Here is a 24,660-nt window from a genome sequence, read left to right on the forward strand (position 1 = left end):
ACACAATATTTCACACTTACTTGAGCTTCTCAACAGCTGGCTTTTGTCATCTTGATAATTACAGGGTGATAATAATATTCAATAATTATTGATGGGACAAAACCTAGCACTTACGAACACACAAGAGTAAGGGTATCAAATTACTTATCTCTTCGTGTAAATTAAACTTAATTTATTGGCATGGTGGTAAAAACTGTCAAGGTATGATTATTCAAAAATCATCATTCTGTTGTAAACACCATTAAGTGGCTGCTCATAAAGTGTAATTTTTAGATTTTGGACCAATGTGCCAGTCAAAGGCCTTGTTAGAGTGGTGGTCATAATTGAAGAGCACTTCTGAACGCAAAACTCATTAGTGCCATGGCATTCTGGCCATATATAGAGGAAGATCATTGGACAGGGAGCTACTCGAGAGGAGAACCATTGTAGTCTCTGTCTCTCCAAGTAAACACAAGTAAAGAATGAATATTTCTGTTATTGAGGTGTTTTCTGAATAGGTTGCACTGCAGCCTCATTTCAACATTAAATCTCTGACAATTTTTCCTACAAGATATATTTCAGAATATTTAATGTCCCAATTTAAAATTTAATAGAACATCAAAAGAAACATTGTGTCAGAATTCAACTGAAGTGCCAGTTAATTCTTTAATTGTCCCCAGAGAAACTGAAGAAGTCACAGAATTATGTTACTTAATGTTTATGAATTATGTATGAACAAAAATATAATAGGGATTGTTACTGCATACAGCATTACCCAAGGAAAGTTTATTTTTGCCTTTAGCTTTTTTGAAAATATTGAGTTCAGTTCATCCAGTGCTGCATGAGCAAAGTACTTGCAGTGAGAAACCTAATAACCTTAAGCTCTCTGGATTTCACCATAACTAGGGTACTTATATAGTAAAATCTGTATAATATCAATAAGAGTTTTGCCAGGAAGCTGTCCACTTTATGGGAGCAATCTTCACCTGTAGAGGTATGTGAAATATAACATTTTTCATTATCCATGTTATGTGACAGAATTATAATACACTGAATGTTCCAGTATTTATTCTAAAGTTTACAGATAGATCATGCTATCATATAGATTATTAATTTTGCTAACAAGGATTTTATGATACGTCCAACAAGTTTCAAAATATGTTAAACATAAAATGACCTGAAAATTTAAGCACATCATCCACATATGAACACAAATATGCTTGGACAATTTCACTAGTCTGTGTTGAGTGGCTTTTGTGCATTCTTGCTAGCAATCTTTTCTGAACCTACAAAGGGTCATGACCAAAATCAATAAAGCTCCCACTGTAAGACAACATTCAAAATATATCACTACTAACTCAATACAAATGCAATAGTAGATATGATAGGCTACAAAAAATAAGTGGACTGTGACCAGAACATGAACTTTGATTTGTACATGTCAGATCTCCACTGCCTGAGGGATCAAATTTAATCAGATTGTGACAGATATTCAATAGTTTTGAAAAGTAAATTAATATATAAAGCATGCATTTAAATAAAAGTCTAGCAACACTTTTTACAAAATTTGTGTGAGACTCAAATTAATCTGTTCTTATTTCACCTCAGTCTATCCAATAATTATTTATATGATGAAAAAAAATGGAAATAATATGATGTCAGTTAATTGAAAGTATACATCTGTCACCCTTATACAACATTTTTATTTGGGGTGGGTGGGAGAAGACCATTTACTGCATAATACGACCAGCAGACTGAATTGTACATGTACTTAACACAATGCATAACTGTTTGTTACCTTTGATGATAGGAGAAGTATTTGGTACACTAAAGCTGGAAGGTCTTGGAAGTCTAACTCTTTAAACTGCCGCAGGACTTTCTCAATGACAAATTTCAGTTCATCGCTGGTCAGAGGCACATCACGGAACATTGCAGCGAGATGAATCACACACTTGGCGTCCCACCTAACGGGAAAATGTTTAGAATACTACGTGAGAACCGTTCTCAAGATTTGGCATGACATTTTATAGTCAGAAGTAAAAGGTGCGAGTTATTTGTGCTTTTATAGCAAAATTCCATTGTTCACAAGCTTCCATCATTAAGTCCAACCCATGTATGAGCTGGGTCCTAAAGGCTTATCATAGGATGAAAGACTTTTTAAAGTAAAATGTTTCTTCCAGAATGCATACCAGATCACAACAGAGCAGGTGATTATCTCCTACATTACAAATCCAGCCCTTCCAAGCAGAAAAAATGATGTTAACAATGTATTTGGCTTGCTTAATCATTAAATGTGCTAAAACATCATATGCTTATTACAACAGATCTCAATTACAGACTGGTGCCAAATCCCTTTGTTTATCAGTCACAACTGGAACAAAAGTGCACAATCTTCTAGGAATGTAACTGCAAGGAGCACTTAGAAGGGAGTGACATAGTAAGATCAAGTATTTCATGTTTAAACATTAAAGAGAAGAATAGATAATGAAGGTTGCAAGCATATACTGGGTAATGATTAGTCTGTGAGATGGAGGAAGATGGCATTGTATCTTTTTTATTGTTATTCTGTGTGACTGGTACATGAAAGGTTTGGTTTGGTGGATTTAATGCCATCTTAAAGCACAGGATAGGCTATACAAGGCAGCCAGTATATTTAGAAGAAAAAAAAACAATATGCAAGGACCACAGAAATAATGATTGGTCCATAAAGAGCTGATTGCAAGTTTTCTTGCATACCCATGTTGACCAGACCAGGATTCAATCGTATGCAGAAGAGATAAGATAAAGCAAGGTAAATCAAATGCTATATTTTTAAATAGTGATATAGAAAATCCACAATTTTTAAAGAGCTGGTCAATCATGGTCTCATTAAATCAAAAGTTCTGGCACTTTAACTAGTTGGGAGAGTGCCACTGATGATTAGAAACTTTTATTTTATAATAGGTTTTTACTTTTTAACAAGACAAATTAGGTGCTGTTTGTACTAAGAGGCAACTAAAACAGTAAAATGAGCAGGTCTGTCATTCTACAGTCTTCCAACCCCTTTCCCCTGATATCACATGTATAGATAACAGCATTTCATACATAAGATATAGTGCTACATCATCATCATCAATCCCTTAACACAAGAGGTTGTTGGGGCACCACCACTGACTTTACAACCAATTCTCTCCCTCTTTCCCTGCTCTCTACTGCCCTTTGGGAATCTCCAAATACCATGCCTCGCCATTCTTTATTGCTGTCTTCCCATCTCTCTTTCTGTCTGCCTCTTCTTCTGCACCCTTGCACTATGCCTTGCAAGACTGTTTTTGCCAGTCCAGATGATCTCGAGTCATGACCATAACACTTCAATTTGCACTATTTACAGTGGTCATGAGATCTATGTAGGGTCCAATGGCTCATTGGATCCTGTTGTGGACCTCTTTGTTGGTTACATGGTCAATGTTAGAGATGCCCAAGATCATGCAATAGCATCCCATTCCGAAGGTTTGAATTCTTTTTTGTAGAGCTCATGTAAGCGTCCATGTTTCACAAGCATACCAAAAAATGGATATGACAATCGAGTGCATCAGCCTTATTTTGGAACCACGAGCAATGCTGGTATCTTTCCATATTGGTCTCAACCTTGTTATTGCTGCCACTGTCTGGGCAATCCTGCAAAGTAGTTCTGGTTTGGAGCCCTCAGCTGTGATAATTGATCCCAAGTACTTGAAGCTTGTGACTCTTTCCAGCTTCTGTCTACTGACCCTTATTTCTGCACTGATGCCATTGGTGTCATTTGTCATCTGTGTTTTTTGGAGCTAATCTTCATACCGTATACTGTGGAGGTTGTACTGAGACACTCAACCAAGTCAGCCAGTTCTTTTTCATCTCCTGCTAAGCCATCAATATCATCTGCAAAGCGAAGGTTGGTGATTGTTCTTCCTCCGATGCTGACAGTACCCTTGTGGTCATGCAAGGCATCCTCCATGATCCTTTCCAGGAAAATGTTGAAGTGTGTAGGTGACAGTATACATATCTGACTCCAACTGTAGTTCAGAACCAATATCCTCTGCTGCCACTGATGAGGACAGCACTGATGGCTTTCTCATAGGTGCTCAACAACCTGCACCAGGTTTGAGCTGATGTTGTACTTCCTCATAGTTGCCCATAAGGCTGCAAGCCATACCATAGCAAAGGCCTTTTTGAAATCTATAAAGACATGGTATAGATTCTGCTGATGCTGAAGGTATTTCTCACAAAGGAGTCCAACAATGACGATTTGTTCTGTGGTGCTTCCTCCTGCTCTGAAGCCTGCCTGCTCTTCAGCAATAATTTTCTCTGTTTGAGGCTTTAGTCTGTTGAGAATTATCTTCAGCATGACTTTTCTCGGGTGACTGATCAGACTGATGGTTCTGTAGTTTTGGCATAGCTGTAGGTGTCCTCTCTTGGGGAACACAGTAACCAAGGATTGAGTCTATGTGGTGGGTCATTCTCCTGTCTACCATTTCTTGCTGCAGATTGTTGTTAGGACTGTGAATGTGAATATCACTAAGAAATCAAGGGCTATGTGTGCAACCACAATTTCTCAAGTTAAAAATATGGTCTATTATTTAAGTGGACGTTATTAGACCATAATATGTTCATGGTTTTTAGAAAGTGGACATTATTAGAACACAATTTGTTCATGGCTTGTATCAAGCTTTCAACAGGTCTATTAATAAGTGTATTTATGTAAACATTATTAGAACAAAATATGTTCGTGGTTTTTATCAAGCTTTAAGTGGACATTATTAGAGCACAATATGTTCATGGCTTGTATCAAGTGGACATTATTGGAACACAATATGTTCGTGATTCATATCAAGCTTTAAGTGGACATTATTAGAACACAATATGTTCATGGTTTTTATCAAGCTTTCATCAGGTCTATTAATAAGCATATTTATGTAAACATTATCTGAACACAATATGTTCAGTTCTTTAGAAGAAGTGTGAGCAGCGTAGTGTAGAAGTGTACCTACAGGGCTGAATATAGAGAGGACAGGGATGAGTATCTGTTGCAACTCACTTGTTCCATGCTCAGAAAGAAAAACAAATTCCTGACACCTGAAGACATATATATATATATATATATATATATATATGGAGAGCCACAATCATCAGTGTACTAAAAGCTGATAATAACAGAAACAGAAGATGATGAACAGATGGAAGGCTGGCAAGATGGAACGATGGGCAGACAAGCAAAATATTATATTCTATTGGTGGGTATAAATGTCAGTATTAAGTGTGACTTTATCTCTTACTTGCATGAACACAGAGTGTTGAGAATGTGGCTCTTGTATTCCGCTCCACTCAAATGGCTCCCACCGTACATGATGTTTTCCTGGATCGCCATAGCTGATAGCAGTTTGGGAAATAGCTCAAAGGCTCTGTAATAAATTTAACTTACCTTGTCAAAGACATATATAGTTGTATTGAGCTAAATGGCCATATAACCAAGTCAAACAATAGCTTAAATACATTTTGGCAATAAGTATGTTAGAAAAATGCAAGATCTATTCATAAAATGAAAATTTAGCAGAGAAAGTCTACTCTTGATTTGTAAAAACTGAGAGAATTTTCTAAATATAGAAGATCAAAAAATATAAACAAGAAAGAAATTGCAAAAATATCTGCAATCTTTTGTGCATTTAGTTTATTTTCATCATCATTCTTTGAAAAAGAGCATGAATTCGAAATAGACCCCCAAAAGTCAACATTTTGCACATTTTGAACAATAAATTTTATGCCATCACTATTCATAAAATCAATAAATATATGCATTTGGCACAAGAACTACTTTTCTTCTATCATTTTATGCATAAATCTTTGTATTTTTCTTTTATTTTCATATTTAAAAATTTGTTTGTTTGAGGCATGTAAAGGGCATAATTTGTGCAGCAGCAGTTCATCTAAACGTTGAAATTTTACATACATGTATATTGTAAGGCTTGGAATTATGTGTGGTATTTCCTATGTTGCTATAGTTAGCACCATTGTAAAGCAGAGAGAATGACCTACATTTTGAAATCTTTACTGTGTAAATCGGTTTTGTTTTTGCTTCAAATGTTACACTTTGAAAACTTCAAAATGAGAATTTTTCTGATAAATCTCAATTTTAAAATACAAATTTGATATCAATTTAAAGCATGTTCATTGTACTTTATTTCTGTATGAACAGCGGAATTTTCCATGTCACACGAGTTAAAGTATGCTGGGAATAAGCCATATGCTATGGCTGACCTAACAATTTTGCCACACAACTCGATGTAAATCCAAGACATATTATGGTCTCCGATATTCCATCCATGGATTATTTATCACTAGTTTGCAATTAAAATGATTAGTTTTTAATGTTTTATATTTATTTTTGTCTTTATATCTGTATTTTGAGTACTTGAAGTCATTAATTGGTGATCCTATTCTACGTTTCAAGGAAAACCTTTGAAGTCTGACTTCTTCGGCCAAGTCATTTTTATACATGAAATACGCATGCAAAAATGGCCTCAGATGAAGCTTGGTATGTTATTTTACATATTTAAAGTAAATTTGTTAACATATTTGTTTTTTCTTGTATGTGACCAAGCAAGTAATAATTAATAGATTGAATTGGATAGCGATAAAATTGTGACCTTTAACCTTTGTTTGTAAACACGATTCACCAAAAGGAAAATGGGCTCTGTTACCCTTCTTTATTTCTTTTCACTTTGTTTATTTTGGTTTTTAATTTTGAGCAAGGTCCAAAATTTGGGATTATTGTTTATTAATGATGAAAGGGCACTGTAAATCTAGCTAGTTACAGACTGGAATTTTAGTACATAAAAACAAGAGACGTATCCCCAATTTCCAACTTTTATATATCTAAATGGCATTTCTAATTTTTCCAGTCTGTAACAACTCCGTAAATTTGTAGGTCAGCATCATTAAATGTTGCTAAAAGTACCTAATTCATTTTAAATACTTCGTGTGAAATGAATTCAGTCTCATTTTGGAAATCAAAGAACAAGCAGTTCTCAACCACAAAACAGGACCATTTTTAAAAACAAAAATTATTTTGGGCCAACAAATAATCTACACGCATTTATTTAAATTCTTTTACTTAATATTTTTCTTTTGCTTTGTTGCATTCATCAGTTCAAGTGCATCTGACTTAACACTTTCTACCCTTATACATTTCAGGTTTATGAGTGGATTAAGAAACTGTCCTGAGACATCCTATCCTCATACTGCTTCACATGAGTAGCTGTGTATTACGATGACCAATATTACACTGGACAAGTGTTGGAAGTACACCAATCTGATCTGGCAGTCATACAGTTTTCATGCCAAATGAAAACTGAAACCGATCGTTTCTAATGGCCAGCTAGTGAGGATATTGCTGAGTTTAAGTCGTGTTTTGTGTTTGATTGGAAATTTAATGTACAACCAGTTTCAAGCAATGGCTGAACTTGGAAATTTAAACATATTGGACACATTGACCAGCAAAATACAGCAGAATAAAATTCTCAAGCTAAAACTTTGTTAAAGATGTTACTTTTCTGATTATTTTAAACAAAGCAGTCCTTTATGACATTTCAATTGTATCTACCATTTGAAGTGCACATTATCTTCAAAACATTAGTCGTAGTGAAAGATTTTGATACTTTGTTAATGGTTCTTGCCTTGTAACCTGCCTTTGCTTTATCATAATTATATTTGCTTTATTAGTATGTATGCATTAAGGCTGTAATATGCTACATTTTGGTGCAAAAGCTATCAAAATCACTTACTAATTAACGAAGTTGTAAACTTTTGAAAATTGTTGTTTTTGCCAGTTTTACCTATTTTCAGATATTGCTTCTGCTTTAAACCTACTTCACACTAATCTTGACAACCACTGTATGTTGCATGAATTCTTCGTTCAATACCCTGCATTTTGGTACAACAATTATCAAAATCTGTTAATAAATAAAGAAGTTGTGACCTTTAGAAAATTGTCGTTTTTGCATTTTTGGGAGGGACATTCACATTTTTGCTCTTTTTCCCAATTTCTATGATCTGGTACGGCAAATGTTTTATACCCATTGGCCCAGAAAAAAATGGGCTTTGTTTTTAGAAGGTTTTCTCACAGGAACATACTTTAATTTGCATTTAAATGTCATAGTCTTATTATAGCAAGATTGCAAAGACATGGAAAAGCTCAATTCCTAGCTTTTCCAGTAAGACCACCCACTGTAGTTTTACTGTTTTAGAGTGAACCTAATAAAAAGGATTTTTTGTACATGATTGTAGAGCTTGCATTTCTTGAATAACAAGGAACTTGTCTAGCTTTGCAGCAAATGCCACTGTTGTATAGCTTCAAATTTTTTTTTACTCATTTGAAGTTGATGATAATTGCATTTTTGGTGGGGATCGCAAATTTCCTAAGACCCTCAAGAACTTTGAAAGGTCATAACTTGAAGAGTATTTGACCAATTTACATGATTTTATCAACATTTTATTTTCATATTAAGGTCTTAAGGATGGTAGCAACAGCTTAGTGCTTTTAATTGTATTTGCTGATATCGTAAAAGTGCCTGGAATACCAACCAAAAGTGTCAATTAAAACTAAGTAGTAAATAAAATAAGAAAAATCAAGTACAGACAATCTGGAAGCTTATTAAATTAATTTTGTCTTTAAGATAATATTTAGACCTATACTTGATTATTCACATTATCATTTGTACAAATGGTCTGTAAATATGTGCAAATATGCAACTGTTTATGATTCTGAAAACCTTATATACTTTGCTTATCAGTCAAGTCCAAACTGCCAACAATACAGATCCTGATCAATGTTGTTGGTTCTATCCAACAAGCTGCATAGGCCCAGATCTGCCAGCATATTCTGCTACAGCAGATATGGACCTCTGCACTTTACAGTTGGACTGTGTTAAGCAAGCATATATGGTACCTTATGTTGACTGAATTTACTTTTGATATCTTTGAGCATTACAACTGTTGGATAAAAAACATTTATACTTCTTGCTTCGACGATACTTTTGCATGTGCTTACTTTCCACACTGTGTGGAACCATTCTTGACAGCATCGACATACATGAAAGTGAGTTCTCCAATGGAGGGTCCTGGAAGGGAGTCTGCCTGAAATTACATTCAGACATATTCATCAAGTTACCTACTCCCATAGCTGCCAACCTCACAATACAAAAATAGAGACTACTATTGACAAAAATACTGATTTTCAGGAATAAATACTGATTTTTTTAAAACTTTAATGCATATGTAACTATTTACAACATCTACAACCATCAGTAAAGGAGAACAGTAACTTAATAATTTCAAAGATGTGTTGCACTCTTGCACCTTCTGAATGGGCACACTGTTCCAATCGGGTATCCATTCAGAAGGTGCAAGAGTGCAGCACACTCACACTCAGACACAGGCTGTTTAGTGAAGCCTTTTCCACACCTTGCTTTTTGCAATCATTATCGATTCCAATGTACATTTTTCCTTGATGGTCTGAATTTTGTGCAATTTTTTTAATGCACCGTTTTTGTTTTAGCACACGAGTAATCCTTTGCGATTTTACTGTCTGGAAAGAGTGTGCAAAATATATCGCCAGCAACACTAGCAACTTAAAAAGGAAGATTCTCTCCAGTATTTTGAAAGTTCCAGCTGTTGGTGACAAAGCAGCAAGCTGATGATTAGCTTTACATGTTGCTTTATGTCATGGGTGCCTCCATGCCCAATAATAAATCACAGTTATACAATTTGCAAAACACAAAGTTTTCTCCTTTACTAGATGGTTGCACAGATCAAAACATCAAGCTTAGGTATAAATGTTCTTCCAGTTTGTTTTATTTTCCCTGCTTGAGAAAATTCTGAATCTTCAGTTTTTCTTTTCAACATGACTAGAAGTTGAATATTATGAAGACTTGATACAGTAATAACATAAAAAGAATAGAGGGCCTTCATGCGGGGGGTCAAAACTTTAACAATGTAACCCACCCTCAAAGCCCTCTATTCAGCGGCAGACACTCTTAATTTTCTTGGTAAAGAGCCCCTGTGTCAGCAAGTGTGGTTAAAGACTGGCATGGTAGCCTTGATTTTGAATGATCCAATTATATTTTAGAACTCTATATCCTTGTATACATGTGATACATTTATTCTCAAAATGGAACCAAGTGTCTGTTTTAAAGAGAAAATTGCAAGAAAAGTTTTTTTTAATTTGATTTTTTTTTCATTTAAAAAAACCCCCGATTTTTAACAAGAAAAATGTACACCCATATTCAGGTCCAAAACATAGGAAAAATGGGATACTTGGAAGCTATGTACTCCCTTATCAGAGCATATCTCTTTATCTCTCTCTTTTTCTCAGAATCATAACAGATAACTTAAGACCACAAATTCAGCAATGGGAGATTGGGCTAGTGGCAGCCTTTGTGGCCGGGGGAACACAAGCTTGTGAGTTACAAACCTGCCCTGGTTATTATTGTGAACCACTTCACATCCATACAGCTGTCATTCTACATGGGTACCAGCATCAACTGGGGAATCAACCTGTCAACAGACTCCATCTCAGATGGCTCTAGTGATCATTATTCAAGGTTCAAGGTTTAAAATCATCAACAGTATAGCTATGGCATGACACGACCCATGTACAGATATCATCAAGATGATATACAGGATTCTGATAACCAAATGTGCAACTTTTCCTTGACTAAGTAAATTGTCAAAATTGTCTGTCCTAAGTACAATAGGAACATGTCAGGCTTCATGTGACATGCATATTATTCTAGTATATTTTGCAAATAGAACATGAGATGTTCACACACACCCCATAACTGTGACTTTGCTGTATGAGCTTTATTTGTTCAAATAATTAAATTTTGGTCAGATCTTTAATGATTATTGGATCATAAGCAGCCAACAGTTTGACCCAATTCAATCAAATAATTATCAGTCATCAGTTTGACCCAATTCAATCAAACAATTATCAGTCATCAGTTTGTCCCAATTCAAATAATTGACAGCAAACGATTTGACCCGATATGATAAATAGCCCATGTTTTGAAACCACTCAAATAAATAGATTGACATGATTAAATGAAACTATGAACAGTTATTAGGCTGACCCAATTCAATGAAGTATTTAACATCTAAGTGCCTATGATAAAAAGTCTGTACTATCCATTCATTATTTGATCAAATGAGTGTTTATTGTCCACATTCAACAGTGATGTAAGAAAACTTATTTGCTGGCGATGTGGATGCTTCAGAAGTGTACATGCTCTACCAAGGATTTCTAAAAAATGTTTTTAAGGACCTAAAATAAACTCCATCCTATATACATGGAACCCATTTCTAAATGAAGCATTTCGAAATTAGACAGTTTCCATTACTATCAATCAACTGAAGAAAGAAAAAAAAATTAATACCAAGTGATGACATAACTTTCCCCCAAATTGATGGGCTTATGCCTACTATCACATTATTCAAGATGCATTCATTCAATACCTCCAGCATAAGCAGTCCAACTAAATCCGAGGCCTGTTTGTTGTTCATCTCATTTTTCTGTAGCATATTAATACAAAACTTGTAGACCTTCAATCTTCTAGATACACAGGCTGTGTCATCTGGAGGGGAGCCTGAAAAAGAAAATATACACTTAAATTTCTATTTTAGCAATTTTACTTAGCAAACTAATTTCAAATGCATTCCATCAGATTATTTAAAGGAGACTAGAAATCAAAATTTTCCTTCCACGTATGTAATTCTCTACAGATTTTAATTCGACTGTCATGTTTATAAATTAAATATCGTAAGCGGGTAGTGATTTTATTGCATGGAAGATACCACGATTCCGTAAATTGCCGAGTTTTTCCGAGTTTTAATGAGACGACAGATTACGTGGTACCGTGACGCAATACTAGCCAGTCCTCGAATACAAACATAAACATTGGCGAGCGAGGCAGACGGAAGGAGACCACATTTGGGTTGCACATTCAAAACTTGAATCTGCAGTCTGATATAATAGTTTATGAACTGTACTTGTCAGTGCTAAAAGAAATTTTTTAGGCACAGGCCCCAGGCTGGTGACTTAAATAAACTCAAGCTCTGACTGAAATTCCACAAGCCCGGACAGTTCATACCTGTCAACTCTCAAGCCGGGAGAAAAACCTCCCGATTTTGGGGGTATTTCCTCATCTACATCCCGATCTCGTAATATCTCTAAATTTTTCGCAGCGAAGTCCCGATTATTACATTATGTCTGTCAATTTTCATTTGTCAGAAGAAAAAAACCCCAACCCCAAACCATTTATAAATAGATATAACGTATGCAATCCACAGTCTAAACTGCCACACTGCAGACATCGTAGTGATATGCCTGAAAAATTGTTAAAGCTACGTTAAAAATTCAAATCACACGCACACACGTCTAAATCCGGTACTGGACAAAATAATTAATATCACACAACAGTTTTTTTCTTTTTTTCTTCTTTAGTAAATAGAACGTGAAAATTAAACATTATTCAAGTAAATTTCAGATGTTTTTAAACAACTACAACAGTACTAAAGTATAAAAAAATTAAAAGAATAAAATTGTCACCAATTAGCTTAAATGAATTATCACTGTGAAATTTTCTCTGCAAACAAAATCGCATCTCCATTTCCGCCAAAGAAACTTGGCCAGTTAACACCTGACATTCCTCTACCGTATATGTAAAGTTTAATTACCATGATTAAATTACAAGGAATAAAACAAAATATACCATGCAGTATATTGTTCAGCAAACAGTGTTACATGCATTAAGACTTAAACCTGAAGTCCATGGCATCGTAAGTAACAACAAAATAGGCATCGTTTATTTTGGCAATCAATTGCTGGTGCTTAAACATACATTAAACATTAGTCACACCGGCTTTATTGTTTGCGTACTTAAATCAAAACTTTAGCTATTTTGCAATTTAGCCAGAGCCGACCAGAATATGCAAAATGGGCTTGTCCTGGGCTAATAATGAGGCGTATCACATGGAGAAAAGGTACGTCCCATGGGCGCTCGCACATTGGGTTGGGGGTTGGGTCAATAGTCCCCCCCCCCAGTTTCTATTGTCAGCCATTTAATGTGAAACTTTGACCTCTTTTCTTTTAATCGCTGCTATTTAAACTGCCCAAGGAATAGTTTTATATCAGTTCCAATCATTTCAGATTACCGTTTATACATACTACATGTATACAATGACTTTTTTTAAAATTTGTAATTTTTATAAGATTACTGAAAATTGTGTTTTCTCGAAACTCGACAGGTTTAGAATATTATTTTTGGCAAAGCCTCCATTTGATTAAAATCAAATCTAAATTTCACCTTGGACAGTAGTGATTTGATTTAGATTGTGCCGTGTTAAGGCATGTATGTCAACATCTTGAAAATACATTTACTAATTTCACCAGCGCGATCAAAGTTTCCTCAGGCAAACAATTTTTGTTTCGACAAGCCTGACGGGCACCTCACTTTGAATACAGGATGGGCCGAAACTAAAACCAGAGGGGCCCAGGGTGTCGGGCTATCAGATTTATTTTTAGCACTGCTGGTGTAGATAAAAGATCTGTGAATTGATTGTTGCATTTTGTGGTCACTTACTCGGCCTTCTGCCTATTTTCGTAACTCGCACGTTTAACACTTTTATTATTCAACGTTATGTCTGGAACAGCGCCAACTTTTAGTCTAGGCCTAGCATTTGCGTATCTTTGAGCTGCCATTTTTTCAGAATCCCTCTCATAACAGTCCTTTGAGAAATGTAACGAGCACAGAGTGCTGTATGGTGTTGCTTTGAAATCGACTCGTTTGTAATAATGTATCCATTCTTTTATTATGCCTTTATCTTTCGGAAAAGAAAAAAAAATGTTGTCCACAGGCTTTTCTTAATGTTCTATTACACCCGTAAGCAACGCAAAACGATATTGTCTTTTACTCTGGCAACTCCCACTTGGGCTGCTGGAGTCGCTACTATGACGTCACATCCCGAAAGTAACCGAATAGGCACGGAAATTTTGCATACGAGGTCACGGAAATTCAGCTTCTAGAAGATAGGCCAATATTTTAATATTGGCATTACGGTCGCAGATGATACTTCAGAATAAGGTTTTCTGCTATAGTACTTTTATTATTATTCTATATTTCCATTGGTTTCTGGTCTCCTTTAAAGGTCTGTTTTTCTCTGCCTTTCTTTACAAGCATTCCAAGAACTATATCAATTCCCTGCATGCAATGTAGATCATTTAAGCTGGTGTCAAATGACCACTTCAGATAAACAAGTTTGCTATGTATGTATATATGTATGTATGTATGTATGTGTGTGTGTGTGTGGTATGTATGTATGTATACGTATGTATGTATGTATGTATGTATGTATGCATGTATGTATGTTTAATGGCACATCTACATAATACTGACTACATCTAAATTAAAAATTTACTCTAATTATGTGAAAATTGTTAAACACTTTAGACTGATAAACTCAAAAATACAGTTCTAAAATATATCAAGTAAACATGCAAAAATTCTTTAAAAGGTATATAAAAAAAGATAAAGAAAAAAGGAACATTCTTTAAAAGCAAGTTCAAATATAATTGGTAAAGTTGTTAAAATTTATAAAATGATATATTAAATAAAAGACAAACGTAATAACTATATCTGGAATTGATCCAAGTCAAACAACGAGCATCAGTTTGACACAGTTCAACCATCAGCAATATGAAAACACATTTAATGATACAGTTGTATCAGTGAATAAAAAAAATTAAGATTATTTTGCAAAATGTACATTCATCACATTTAGAATATCCATCCTGCTTCAATAGTTATCTGTTATTTTCATATATCAATTGATATTTGTGATTTTTGTTATAATAGGTTATTTCCTTATCTTAAATTCTATTAAGATTTTGGTGGGGAGTGGAATAGAAATTTTGGTGGAGATACCCTCACAAAATATGGGCATTCCCCAAACACCAAAAAGGCATTTTCCTGGAATAGCACTCATTAATTTTAAAGTTTATTTTCAGGAATTGGGTTGGAGTATATTTTATCGGTGAACCATATTTGTGATCTAAAGATAATGTTCAACAAAAAGAATGAAAAAGGTTCAATTTTTACAATTTTGTCCAAAGTCTACTACACCTCTCCCTCGACAACTCGCACACAATGGGGTCCACAAACATAGACCGCACTATAAGTGAGGCGCGAGTTGCCGAGGGACCTCGTAAAATTGAGAAAAATCGCTTTGACATCGAGAAAATCGTGGGGGGGGGGAAGAGTGGCATTAGGGAACTGGGCTGTTTAATGACTGAATCCTCATTTTACAATCACGTTAATAATAATTTTTTATAATGCGCTTTTTCAAAAAAAGTTGTTTGTTATTCTGTTTAAATAACATTTTTTTAAAAAAATATCCAACATATGAAAGATCATTCCAACTGATTTGAACAACCAACACGCAGAAAAATTTGTGTATTACGTCACTGCTTTTTGTTTTCTTGAGTCTGGTTCCCATAGTGGTGTTTAATAGTTTCTTGCCAAATCGGTAGTCAACAATTTGGGAACTAGACTAACTGTTGATAAACTACCAAACAAGATTCCTTTTTTTTCTCAAAAACACGTGACATTTATTTCATGACACTTCTACATCAAAACTCAATTTTTTATTGTTCAATTAGTACAATGTTAATGTCGTGATTTCATTGGAAGTAATAATGAAATTTCTTATCATCCCTGAGGATATCTCTAAATGCCAGTTCAATAATTCTCTGAAACCCACTTGCCCACAATGGTCCGTATATGTGAAATCAAGCTCTTTATTTTACAAAGTATTCATTTTGCTTTGCTGCCTTGTTATCTTTGATCACAGTTATGAAAGAGTCAGTTAATTTAAGGTAGTTTCTGTTACATACACAATAATGTTTATTACAGTGTTTGACTGATCAAATGAAGTGAGTTCACCCAACATATGACCGAGGCTGCTAGATTTTAAGTCAGTCTGATTTTTGTACCTTTTAACTTTTATTCCACCTCCTTTTTTTGATTCAAAAGACATAATTAACATGATAATACAAAGAAGGCCAGCTTTTAATTCAGTGCAACAATACAACAAATACTTCCGCAAGTCAGTTATCAAAACACGGTCAGCACTTAATTAGGTTCTCAGAGAAACGCTCGTGGACATAGCTGTTACGGTAGATTGACACATTTTCCGTTTAATTACAAGAGGACACATTGCATTAATGACGAGTACACTTAAAAGGAACTAAAACATGAAACTAGAACACAAATTTCAATTGATAAAAAAGTTATTTAATTTGTATTTATTTATTAAAGTACTGCCTCCACTCTGCGTAAGTGACGTGTTTTAAGCGGGTTCGTGAGTTATCAGGAGCGAGTTATCAAGGGAGTGGTGTATTAAACTATTAATAATTTAATCTATACAGACCAATAAGAATTGCTCTGACAAATGTTATTGGGTCCCCCTTTCCTCTAAGAGCTTTGTTTTCAATCATCTTTGTGACCTGAAATAAAAGAAATCATGGGATAATAACATAAACATCAAGCGTAGTGCATTCATACAGAAATAATATACAGCTCAATATGAAAAAGAACTTGAAATCAACGACATAAGCAAAAAATGTAACACTATTGTTCGATTCAAAGAGTGTACACTTTCAAAATCATACACACAATTTCATTAGTTTATTGTCATACTAGTGACAAATATATATGAAGTCACAGGCAAGAAAACAAATATGGTAACAATCGATTAATAGGAATCAAGGCTATAGCCATATGAACTTTATGTAACCTTATTATTTGAACCAAAAGACGTAAAATTTACAACTTTACCTTGACTTTCTACATCAAAAATGAAGGTCAACAAAAGTCTAAACACTCAAAAACTGTAAATGATCTCTAAAAAGGCATGAAAATCTAATGAGATAATCTACATTATACATATAAACAAGCCTGCCAAATTTCATGTCGACCTCAAGCAGTTTTTGTTTGACTGCTGAAGTCCAGAGATGTGTGCAAAACATCATTACTGCTATAAAAGTCTATTCACATAAACTAAATCTACGCTAATAAAATTTCATTTCTGGTCTTGTTCAATCTTGCGAACAAGGTTTGTCAAAAAGGTCCAAGTCCAAAAGTGTGTGAAACATTAAAATTTGTAAATTTAATCAGGTCAGACACCTACATATGGACATAAATATGCATGCAAACAATCACTTATCTACACTTGAGTATGTTTTGCACAATCAGATTTTAAGGAGACAGACTGATAAACTTGCCCAATGCAAGCAGTGGAGGAAGCATAAATATATTTTAATAAGAAAACATTTTTGTTTCGAAAACATGCATGCCCCGCTGCATGCAAATAGATCAAAAAGCAAGACTAAACAAAACTTCAAACTCGAGAAAATTTTAAATATTTATATAAATGCATGAAAACTGTATAAAAATATCAAATTTCAATTGTATAGATAATGTAAATTTTGCTTAACTGTGATTATAATTGTTTCATTGAGTCAATGTTAGAAAAGGGTTTGTAAAATGTGTAAAATACTGAAATAATCCTGAAATGATCTGAAAATCTAACAAAAATACCTTGAAAATTTTATTTGTCTAAACTGATATTTGCTTAATTGTGCTGACAAGGGTTTTGTATTCAAATACAAATTGCTTTAAAAAGGAAGGGGGGGATTAAATAACCTGAAGATCTAATCACATCATCTATGAAAACAAATATGTCTATTACATTTTATTACTCTATTCTCAAGTGGTTTTGCTTTAATCACACCAATGTTTTTTCTTCAAAAATCCAAGTTTAAAGGCTTTTATATGCAACAAATCTAACAATACCATTTACATATGCATACAAATCTGCCAGCAAAATTTCATTTGTCAATGTTAAGCTGTTTTTGTGTCATCTCGCTGAAGAGCTTCTCTGGACGTAAAGACAGGAAGAAATCAAGATCCCCCACTGCATGCAGTATAAGCTTACACAAACATTTTCATGAACAAAAGCATAAATTCATTTATAAAAACATTTTAATATGTATTTTGTACTTTGTGGTCAATTTATGCAAGGGCAGTGGTACGGGTCCATTGGATCTGTACGGGATGAAATAAGAGGCTCCCATCCCCATGAGTCTCCCAACTATGGGTAAAATAGTATGATGATAGCACAGCATCACTGGGAGGATGACTTCCTTGATAAGTCATAGGCCAGGCAGATTGGCTCCAAGATGATCTCAACAACCATGTACTTAAGACCAGGGCATGCCACATTATATTTGGCTGCAGTCATCCAGTCTGGAGAGGGATGGTCTCTGCCAGGCTTTATCTTGCCATTGACAAAACACATGAAGACAACTAGCAATTCTTCCATACCAGATCAATCACAGCCCGGGTCAATAATGACCGTGCCTTCTGCTGCACACCTGGATGGAAGTGACAAGTATGTTACCGGTGCCCCCACTATCAAGATCCGTGGGAGAGACAACATCATCGGTACATGGAACATTAGAACACTGATGGCTATGGGAAAGTTGAAAAAACTTACACATGAGTTGGAGAGGTACAACTGGAACATTATTGGTCTCTGTGAAGTGTGCTGGAAAACCTATGGCAAAATAACAGATGAAGGGTGTCAGCTCTACTTCAGTGGAAGAGGGGACAAACTCAATCATGGCATTGGATTTCTTGTCCACAAGGGCATTGTGAACAGCATTATGGGTTGATGCCCAGTCTCAAGCAGGCTCATTACCATCTGCCTGTGGGTGACTCCCTTCAACATCACAATCATATAAGCCTATGCACCCACATTTAACTACAAAGACAATGAACTGGAGAATTTTTATAACCAACTGCAAGATGTCACTGACAACTCACCAAAGAAGGACATTCTGTTTGTATAAGGAGACTGGAATGCAAAGGTGAGAGCTGATTCACAGACAAACTGATGAAGCACCTGTGGAACCTTCTGTAATGCAGAAACAAGACTCAGGCTCTTGGAGTTTGCTGCCTACAACAATATTGTTTTAGCCAACACATTCAGCCCTCACAAAGCATCTAGAAGATGGACCTGGCACAATCCAGATGGACAACAACACTACCAGACAGACTACATCTTAGTGAGAAAAAAAATGATTCCACACAGAACTGAATATCACCAGAACACAAAGTTTTCCAATATCAAATATTCAAAGTGACCATGATTTATTAAGGACGTTTTGCCTCCATTGGAAAATGATCAAAAAGCCTAACCAACCAAGAACCAGATTTGCCCTTGAAAAATTCAAAGATCCAAAAGCCGCAGAAGCCTTCCATGCAATGATAGGTGCTAAATTTGCACCTCTGATAACCCTGGACATTCAAGACATTGACCAAGAGTCCCTAACAACCACATTCAACACAGCTGTGATTAACACAGCTAGTGAGATCATTGGCAAATATCGTCAAACAAAGATGCCTTGAGTCACAACAAATGTCCTTGAACAATGTGATAAAAGAAAAGAACTGAAAAAAGGAAAAAGAGATCATGAAGGAGCTAGAAAATAAGAAAATTAAACAACACGATCAGGAAAAGCATGAAAAAGGCAAAGGAATCCAGGAAAGAAAGACAATGCTGCAAAATCAAAGACAGTATAAGTAGAAATGACAGCAAAATGGCATATCAACTGGTGAAAGATCTAACAATCCATAAACTACCACCATCCAAGACAAATTAGGAAAATGCCTCACAGAAGATCAAGAGATCATCAAGCAATAGACAGAATACTGCTCAGAATTGTACAGTCATAAGACTTAAGGAGATACAGCAGTACTAAATTGCCCTCAGGCTCAAGAAACTGATTACAACCCCATTCTTTGTGAGGAAGTAGAAATTGCAGTTAGGTCACTAAAGAAAGAAAGTCAGCTGGCATTGGCAACATACCTGCAAAGCTAATTCAAGCAGAAGGAGAAGAGATAGTCATAGTCCTAACAACAATCTGCAACAAGAAATGGCAGACAGGAGATGGACCCACCACACAGACTCAATCCTTGGTCATTGTGCTCGCCCATGAGAGGAAACCTACAGCTATGCCAAAACTACAGAACAATCAGTCTGATCAGTCACCCAAGCAAAGTCATGCTGAAGATAATTGTCAACAGACTTAAGCCTCAAGCAGAGAAAATTATTGATGAAGAGCAGGCATGCTTCCGAGCAGGAATGAGCACCACAGAACAAATCTTCAATCTCAGACTCCTTTGTGAGAAATACCTTCAGCATCAGCAGAATCTAAATGTCGTTATAGATAGGGTATGGCTTGTGGCCTTAAGGGCAACAATAAGGAAGTACAGCATTAGCTCCCACTTGGTGCAGGTTGTTGAGCACCTCTATGAAAAACCACCAATGCTGTCCTCATCAATGGCCTCAGCAGAGGAGATTGGTTTCAGTCAACAGTTGGAGTCAGACAGGGATATATATTGTCACCTATACTATTCAACATTTTCCTGGATAGGATCATGGAAGATGCCTTGCATGACCATAAAGGCACTGTCAGCATCAGAGGAAGAACAATCACCAACCTTTGTTTTGCAGATGATATTGATGGCTTAGCAGGAGATGAAAAAGAACTGGCTGACTTGGTTGAGTGCTTCGACAGAACCTCCACAGCATATGGTAAGGAGATTAGTTCCAAAAGAAGAAAAAAAACTGATGACAAACAACACCAACGACATCAGTGCAGCTTCAAGTACTTGGAATCAATTATCACAGAGGGCTCCAAACCAACTACTTTGCAGTATTGTCCAAACAGCAGAAGCAATAACAAGGATGAGACCAATATGGAAAGATACCAACATTGCTCTTGGTTCCAAAACAAGGCTGATGCACTCGATTGTCATTTCCATTTTTCTGTATGCTTGTGAAACATGGACGCTTACATCAGATCTACAAAGAAGGATTCAAACCTTTGAAATGAGATGCTATCGCAAGATCTTGGGCATCTCATACATTGACTATGTAACCAACAAAGAGGTCCACAACAGGATCCAATGAGCTATCAGCATAGCTGCCGACTCCCAAGTACAAAAACAGAGGGGCCCCGAGTGGTCTAGTGGTCTAAAGCGCTTACCGTTACGGATCACTGCCATCTCCCCTCTGTCTGCGTGAGTTCGAGTCTCAGGCTCAGCTAACGTTGGTACGTGAGAAAGCCTGCCAGTAGCTTCTCGTGGGTCGGTGGTTCTTCCCGGGGTTTTCCAGGGTTCTTCCTCCACCAATTATACTGGACGCCATGTATAGCCTATCTTGTGCTGAAAAATGGCGTTAAACCCTACAACAACAACAACAACAAAAATAAAGATTTTCAGGAACAAATACTGATTTTAAAACTTTAATGCATATGTAACCATGTACAATATCTACAACCATCAGTAAAGTAGGACAGCACCTAACTTAATTATTTAATGTCAAAGTTGCATGTTTTGCACTCTTGCATCTTCTGAATGGGGAACCCTGTTCCATTCGGGTGCCCATTTAGAAGGTGCAAGATTTCAACAAATACTCAGATACAGGCTGTCTATCCTCCGCTTGTGTTTTTATTAATCATTATTGATTCCAATATACCATCCTTCACTGATGATCTGAATTCTGTGATTTTCTTTCTAAACTGTTTTCATTCTAGCACACGAGTAATCCTTTGCGATTTTACTGTCTGGAAAACATGTGTGAAATAAATCGCCAACAACAATATAGTAACTGAAACAGGAAGGTTCATTTCTAAAAGAAAATTATTAAACCGAACTTTGATTGAATTACATCAAGGTTCTCTTTGGTATTTATATACAGCATAAGTTCAGGCTGAATTGTTGATGATGAAGCAGCAGGCTGATGTTTACTAGTTTTTTCATGCTGTTTTATGTCATGGGCACCTCCATGCCAAGTAGCAAAATCACAGTACACAATTTTCACAACATAAAGTTTTCTCCTTTACTAGATGGTTTCACAAATTTAAACAAGACAGCACAATTGTCCTTCCAGTTCTGTTTCCTTTTCTTTCCTGTAGACAATTCTGAATCATTTCTGCTTTTCTTCTCAACATCATTAGAAGTAAATATTATGAAGATGAGATACAGTGATAGCGGCAACTGTTTGCACAATCCAATATGGCAGTTAAAGGCAATCTAGCCTCGATTTTGAATGAACCAATCATATTTTAGAACTATTCCTATATACATGTGATACATTTCTATCAGAATGTAACCAAGTGCCCGTCCTAAACAGAAAATTGCAAAGAAATATTTATTAAATTTTTTATTACAAAATGGATTGTTAACAAGAAAAAAGTACAACTGTATTCAGGCCCAAAATACAGGACAAATATGGGAAAAACGGGACACTTGGCAGCTATGCGTCAGACCCTATGAAGACCGCTTTACCACTGTAAAAAAAGCGCAAACTGAAGTGGTTCGGTCACGTTTCAAGATCATTTTTACTGGCAAAAAGAACACTCTTGCAAGGCACAGTGTGAGGGTGCAGAAGAAGAGGCAGAGAGAAAAAGAGGTGGGAAGACAACATTAAGGAATGGAGAGGCATGGGATTTGGAGATTCCCAAAGGGCAGTAGAGAACAGGAAAAGATGGAGAGAATTGGTTGTAAAGTCAACTGTGGTGTCCCAACAACCTCTTGGGTAAACGGATTGATGATGATAATATTCATGTAGTTGAGCAAAATTAAATGTGAATTACCTCTTCCTCTTCCACTGCATTGAGTGTCTTTATGAGCGAAGAAATGTCATTTTCTTCCACCAGCTGAAGTATTTTCTTGTCCATTTCCAATGTAATCTGAAGTTAAATTTTATACTGCATGTAGTCTATGCCATTAAAGAATTCACATTACCAGTAATTTCTTGGCAACTGCTCCCAAAATCAACATAATGTACTACAATAACATAACCATTTCTGCAAGAACATTTGAATTTATTTCAATAGTTACTGGTCTATTACATTCTTAAGGAAGCCAGAGTAGCTCAGATGGGACAGAATTAGACTCATAATGCAAGAATTGCAAGTTATATCCCCACCCAGGCCAGCCCTGGTCAGTTGCATTAGCTACTACTTGAAAGAGGCATTTAACTTTCAATTCCACCACATGATATAGCTAATATGATGTTACAATTGCCATTAAAACCAACAAAGGTCAATGTTATTGTAGTACTACAATGTAAGATGCATCACACAATATTTGTTTGCAACAGAACACAAATAACATGTGATAAGTCTTACATTGTAGGACTAAATGTTTTAGGACCAGACATTCCACATGGTACTGTACTAAAGTTTTCTGTTTTATTTATAACCACAGTTGTGGTTGTGAAAAAGTAGGAAAAAAAGGTAAGTGATAAGACTAAATGAAAGATAATGATTTTGTTTGTTTTTGTGGATTTAATGTTTTTTTTTCAGCACATACATGGCAGCCAGTGTATTTGGTGGCATAAGAACAGATCCATGGGAAGCTATTGTTCAGATTTCTCACATACTCATATGGGCCACATATCAGATTTTTCATTCTCATATGGGCCACATATCAGATTTCTCACATACTCATATTGGCCAAGTCTCAAACCCACACAGAGATATCAGTGATCTGTAAATGCATGAGCCACTGCCAGTAGGCCACTTCAACTGAGGATTGGATCTTATTTTGTACCCACCCTTTATGTCTCCCTACGTAACACGCTTTTCCAATATACAGTATATAATCATTGATGCCTTATCCTTTCAGTTTAGTCTGTCTATAAATAAGTTTACACAGTCACACCTGTCTATTAAGCAACGTGTGGTGTATGGTTGAGAATATAGGAAGACAACAGTAGATTAGATAGAGGAAAATTAACAGAAAACATAGAAATGAAAGAGTGTCAGTCTACATCCTTTTATGCTCAGACCAATTAGGCTAAGCTGGCGGCATTGAGAAAAATTAATCTCAACAAGCACAGCCCCGAGAATATGGGTCTTACTTGTAGCCGACTATTGCAATATAATCAGATGTTGGAGAGCTCTTGCTTTTGAGATTTTAAGCTGTTTCCATTTACCCTCATTTGCGCTTCAGAGACCCAAATATTTCATTTGACCCTGACTTTTGATACTAATGATTTTTTTTTAAAACTCAGTCTGCCCCCCCCCCCCCCACTTCGTCCGACACCAAGTGGGTGGGGGGAGGGGGGGTCACTCATATTATGTCAGAAACAGCTGCAATTGTTTTTGGTCACTGCTGGCAGTTTTCACTCATACTTTCTCCTGCATAATCACCAACTCTCCCCTCTCCCTAGTCCTACAACGTAAGAGGTATCACAAGCTATTTATGTTTATTTGCTACCAAAACAAAAATATTATGTGATACGTCTTACGTTGTATGATTATCCCCTCCCCACTGTTTTAAAATATCACTATGTTACATTTATTTTTTCAACCTGTATAAATAAGACGTAGCAATGATTAATACATATTTTGTTTAATCATCTACTTTGCGACTCGTATACCGCTTATCCTTTCCTTGCCTTGGATGTCAAAAATGGCGCGGTTCCATCCGGAAATTCTATAATCTGTCCAATCAAAATTACAGTTACAAGCGAATGATTTCA

The 24,660-nt window shown here is 35.8% G+C and overlaps 1 protein-coding gene across 2 annotated transcripts in view; it reads right to left on the bottom strand.

Annotated features, from left to right (window-relative positions):
- The window catches only part of LOC149795258 (Fanconi anemia group I protein-like), a 164,497-nt gene extending 139,871 nt beyond the window's left edge, over nt 1–24,626 (bottom strand). For both annotated transcript variants that reach the window (XR_016422292.1, XM_089964989.1), the window contains exons 1-7: nt 24,559–24,626; nt 22,766–22,861; nt 16,471–16,546; nt 11,500–11,630; nt 9,038–9,123; nt 5,268–5,393; nt 1,778–1,943 (exon numbers count right to left, since the gene is read on the bottom strand). Coding sequence is in view for 1 of the 2 variants with exons in the window: in XM_089964989.1 (XP_089821115.1) it covers nt 1,778–1,943; nt 5,268–5,393; nt 9,038–9,123; nt 11,500–11,630; nt 16,471–16,546; nt 22,766–22,849 (669 nt within the window). In the remaining variant the exon portion in view is untranslated. The remainder of the gene's footprint in view (nt 1–1,777; nt 1,944–5,267; nt 5,394–9,037; nt 9,124–11,499; nt 11,631–16,470; nt 16,547–22,765; nt 22,862–24,558) is intronic.
- Between the last annotated feature and the right edge of the window lie 34 nt (nt 24,627–24,660).

This window comes from Sinohyriopsis cumingii, chromosome 7, assembly GCF_028554795.1.
Source record: "Sinohyriopsis cumingii isolate HCF-2022 chromosome 7, ASM2855479v2, whole genome shotgun sequence".
Taxonomy (NCBI): Eukaryota; Metazoa; Mollusca; class Bivalvia; order Unionida; family Unionidae; genus Sinohyriopsis; species Sinohyriopsis cumingii.